The sequence below is a fragment of the Leucoraja erinacea genome, chromosome 38 (genome assembly GCF_028641065.1).
Source record: "Leucoraja erinacea ecotype New England chromosome 38, Leri_hhj_1, whole genome shotgun sequence".
NCBI lineage: Eukaryota > Metazoa > Chordata > Chondrichthyes > Rajiformes > Rajidae > Leucoraja > Leucoraja erinaceus.
Genome location: NC_073414.1, coordinates 10,099,537 through 10,104,536, shown reverse-complemented (window position 1 = coordinate 10,104,536; position 5,000 = coordinate 10,099,537). Strand labels below are relative to the sequence as shown.

General features: G+C 47.0%; 1 protein-coding gene across 1 annotated transcript in view; it reads left to right on the top strand.

The window, feature by feature from the left end:
- The window catches only part of rasgrp4 (RAS guanyl releasing protein 4), a 127,953-nt gene that overhangs the window by 109,961 nt on the left and 12,992 nt on the right, over positions 1–5,000 (top strand). Inside the window, exons 13-14 of the mRNA XM_055663824.1 lie at positions 884–1,028; positions 1,920–1,956. Of these exons, the coding sequence (XP_055519799.1) occupies positions 884–1,028; positions 1,920–1,956 (182 nt within the window). The remainder of the gene's footprint in view (positions 1–883; positions 1,029–1,919; positions 1,957–5,000) is intronic.

Sequence of the window (5,000 nt, the reverse complement as noted above, 5' to 3'; positions counted from 1 at the left end):
TCCAAAGACGTGCAGGTTTGTAGGTTAATTGGTATAAGTGTAAATTGTCCCTAAAATGAATGAATTAATAAATTTGTTGGCCAAGTATTCACATACAATGAATTTGCGCTGGTGCTCCGCCCGCAATTAACAACATGACATACAGTGACAGTTAGGAATGATACATATAATAATAAACATTAATAGTGTGTGTGGGATAGTGTTGATGTGCGGGGATTGCTGGTAGGCGTGGACTCGATGGGCCGAAGGGCCTGTTTCTGCACTATATCTCTGAGCTATATCTCAGCCACCAAGCACGACACCTGGAGCACGACATCTGCGAATCGTCCGATCAGCAGATAAGGTTATTGGCTGCAACCTTCCCTCCATTGATGAACTGTACACTGCAAGGGCCAGGACGCGAGCGGGCAAGATCATCTCTGACCCCTCTCACCCTGGCCACAAACTCTTTGAATCACTTCCCTCTGGAAGGCGACTCCGGACTGTCAAAGCTGCCACAGCCAGACATAAAAAACAGTTTTTATCCACGAGTAGTTGCTCTACTCAACAGCCAAAAATCTGTAGCCTCCCTTTGATCTGGTATTTTGTTGGTTCACATGCTTGATCAATGGTGTTTTATCATTAATGTTTTATTATTATTAATGTTTAGTGTTTTCTGAGTCATTCGTAACTGTCACTGTATGTCATGTTGTTACTTGTTGGCGGAGCACCAAGGCAAATTCCTTGTATGTGAATACTTGACCAATAAACGTACTTACTTACTTAAACTACACTAAAGATGGGGGGAGCTGGTTTTGTTGGTTCGGGGGTCGTGTGGGTTTTTTATTGGGTAGTCTGCCATCGTGTGGCCGGTCTAGTGAGCCCGGTTGTGTTCTTGTTGCAGCAAGGATCTGATTAGTCGGGAGGAGATCACGGACTACTTCCTACGGGGAAGCCGCATCTGCTCCAAGCTCACCCTCGGTTTCCTGCACAACTTCCAGGAGAACACCTACAAGAGGCCGACCTTCTGTGACAACTGCACCGGTTTCGTAAGTTGCCCGAGAGCGTTAGGCCAAGTGTAGACTGGCACAAAACGCTGGAGTAACTCAACGGGGCAGGCAGCATCTCTGGAGAGAAGGAATGGGTGACGTTTCAGGTCGAGACCTTTCTTCAGACTGAGAGTCAGGGGAAAGGGAAACGAGAGGCGATGATGTAGAGAGTCAATAGACAACAGACAATAGGTGCAGGAGTAGGCCATTCGGCCCTTCGAGCCAACACCGCCATTCAATGTGATCATGGCTGATCATCCCCAATCAGTACCCCGCTCCTGCCTTCTCCCCATATCCCCTGACTCAGCTATTTTTAAGGGCCCTCTCTCTTGAAAGCATCCAGAGTACCGCCCTCTGAGGCAGAGAATTCCACAGATTCATCACTCTCTGTGAGAAAAGGCGTTTCCTTGTCACTTATTCTTAAACTGTGTGGCCCCTGGTTCTGGACTCCCCCAACATCGGGAACATGTTTCCTGCCTCTAGCGTGTCCAAACCCTTAACAATCTTATATGTTTCAATGAGATATCCTCTCATCCTTCTAAACTCCAGAGTGTACAAGCCCAGCTGCTCCATTCTCTCAGCATATGACAGTCCCGCCATCCCGGGAATTAACCTTGTAAACCTACGCTGCACTCCCTCAATAGCAAGAATGTCCTTCCTCAAATTAGGGGAGTTGACTTCCTCAAGTCAATGGAAGGAAGGTTGGTTTGTGTGATGGTCTGGGCTGCGGCCACTTCTATGTTTCAAATGCCAACCATTCATCTTGCATCTTGTTCTCAAACAAAGGTTCTCTGTGTTTAATAATACGGGCATTGTGGTACTGTGATGTTTGAAGAGGTTCTTTGGTTATTTTTGTTCTAATAGTAATTCTTCTCTCTTCCCCTCCGGCAGCTTTGGGGCGTCATTAAGCAAGGATACAGATGCCACGGTAAGGAAAGCCTCTGCGGCGTGGTTTATCAGTGGCTCAGTGGTTGTGTGTGCGGGTACATTGCTGCCCGCTTTACCCGTGGCTGTGCCCGTGTTCCATCTGGGCGACTTTCCCGAAGAGTCTCGTGCCTGGCATGGTGTTGAATCACTCAGGAATGGAGACTCCACCTTGCTCTTGGTTCAATGGTGCTTTATTTGTGATGTCATAAGGAATTGGAGCAGAATTAGGCCATTGATCGAACTTTGCTGGCTTTACCTTGCACTAAACGTTATTCCCTTATTATGAATCTATAAACCGTAAATGGGTCGATTTGTAATCATGTATTGTCTTTCTACTGACTGGTTAGCACGCAACAAAAAGCTCGTCACTTCACCATGGTACACGTGACAATAAACGGAACTAAACAGAGAGTAGACATGCAAATACTCAAGTCAAGATTCAAGAGAGTTTATTGTCATGTGTCCCACATAGGACAATGACATTCTTGCTTTGCTTCAGCACAACAGAATATAGTAGGCATGAATACAGTGTGTCCATATACCATTATATAAATATATACACACATGAATAAATAAACTGATGAAGTGCAAATAACAGATAATGGGCTATTAATGTTCAGAGTGTTGTCCAAGCCAGGTTTAATAGCCTGATGGCTGTGGGGAAGTAGCTATTCCTGAACCTGGACGTTGCAGTCTTCAGGCTCCTGTACCTTCTACCCGAAGGTAGCGGGGAGATGAGTGTGTGGCCAGGATGGTGTGGGTCCTTGATGATACTGCCAGCCTTTTTGAGGCAGCCAGTGCTCAGGAAGGTGAACAGTATTTTGGACTTCACTGTGTGGAGCTTGGTGTTGAACAAGGCTCCAGGTTTAAGTCACAACGGACTTGCCTGACGTTGGAGTACACAAGGTGGCACATGATGCAGCTGCACAAGATCATAACAATTGGAGTAGAATTAGGACATTCGGCCCATCAAGTCTACTCCACCATTCCATCATAGCTGATCTAACTCTCCCTCCTAACCCCATTCTCCTGCTTTCTCCCCATAACCCCTGACACCCGTACTAATCAAGATTTCCAACTCAAAGTTTTCCATTGACAATGGCTTCCACATTGTGTGTCTATCTTCAGTTTAAACCAAAGTTCCTTCCTATACCTACTCACTTCTGGTCAGCCCATTACAGGAAGGATGTGGAGGCTTTGGAGAGGGTGCGGAGCAGGTCCACAAAATGGCGGCGCCCGCCTGTGTGATAATAATTGAACTGTGTGGTTGCATATGTGACAAGAAGGACTTGGACAGGTTGGGAGAGTGGGCAGAGAAGTGGCAGATGGAATATAGTGTGGAGTCATGCATTTTGGTCGTAGGAATAAGGGCGTAGACTATTTTCTAAAGGGGGAGAGAATCCAGAAATCAGAGGTGCAAAGGCACTTGGGAGCGCTGGTGCAGGATTCCCAAAAAGTTAATCTGCAAGTCAAATTGGTAGTAAAGAAAGCAAACTCAATGCTAGCATTTATTTCAAGAGGGCTTGTATACAAAAACAGGGATGTAATGTTGAGGCTCTATAAGGCGCTGGTTAGGCCGCATTTGGGGCATTGTGAGCAGTTTTGGGCCCCGTATCTGAGGAAGGATGTGCTGGCTCTGGAGAGGGTCCAGAGGAGGTTTACAAGAATGATCCCAGGAATTAGTGGGTTATCCTATGATGAGCGTTTGTCGGCACTGGGCCTGTAGTCACTGGAGTTTAGAAGAATGAGGGGGGACCTCATTGAAATGTACAGATTAGTGAAAGGCCTGGATAGAGAGGATGCGGAGAGGATGTTTCCACTATTAGGAGAGTCTCGGACTAAATGTCACAGCCTCAGAATTAAAGGACCTTCCTTTAGGAAGGAGATGCAGGGAAATTTCTTTAGTCAGAGGGTGGTGAATCTGTGGAATTCTTTGCCACAGAAGGCTGTGGAGGCCAAGTCAATGGATATATTTAAGGCAGAGATAGATAGATCTTGATCAGTACGGGTGTCAGGGGTTATGGGGAGAAGGCAGGAGAATGGGGTTGGGAGGGAGAGATAGATCAGCTATGATTGAATGGCGGAGTGGACTTGATGGTCCGAATGGCCTAATTCTGCTCCTATCACTTTTGTCATGATTCACAAGTTATAGTAGAATTCGGCCTTTCGGCCCATCGAGTCTACTCCGCCATTCAATCCTGGCTCAATCATTTGGGTGTAGATTTGATGGGCCGAATGGCCTAATCTCGCTCCTATAACATGACCTTCTGACCTATGACCTGCAGATGATGGAATCTGGAAGGAGAGGAGGGAGAGATAGATCAGCCATGATAGAATGGCGGAGTAGACTTGATGGGCCGAATGGCCTAATTCTGCTCCTATTCCTTATGGCATGAATAATGCACCATTGGACCATTGAATCAGGAGCAAGGTGGAGTCTCTATTCATGAGTGATTCAACACCCCCATGCCAGGCACGAGACTCTTCAGATAAAGCACCTACATGGGACACGGCTAACACGGGCAGCTGGTTTACATTGAAGATAGACAGATAAAAGCTGGAGTAACTCAGTGGGACGGCAGCATCTCCAGAGAGAAGGAATGGGTGACATTTTGGGTGTGGACCCTTCTTCAGACTGAAGAGTATAGACTCTGAAGAAGGGCCTCGACCCGAAACATCAGCCATCCTTCCCTCCAGAGATGCTGTCTGGCCCGCTGAGTTACTCCAGCATTCTGTGCCTGGCTCTGGAGAGCGTGGATGAGCAATGTTTTGGGTCAGGCCCCCGTCTATTTTTGTACTTTCTATATTTGGCGGTGGTAGTAAACTTCATCACCTGCGTGTAAATCCCGACATCTGGTTTCAAGGTGAACGTCGGACTTTCATTAGCTAGATCGCGGAGAGTTATTTGATGTTCCCGATGCTTGTCTGCAGCTCTGCTGAACATGCCTTGTCCAGATGTGTGGCTGCTGTGCACATCTGTCGGCAACCAAGGCTTCCCATGTCATGGTCTATGGAGGGGAGGACCAGCCTTCTGAGTTGAGCCTC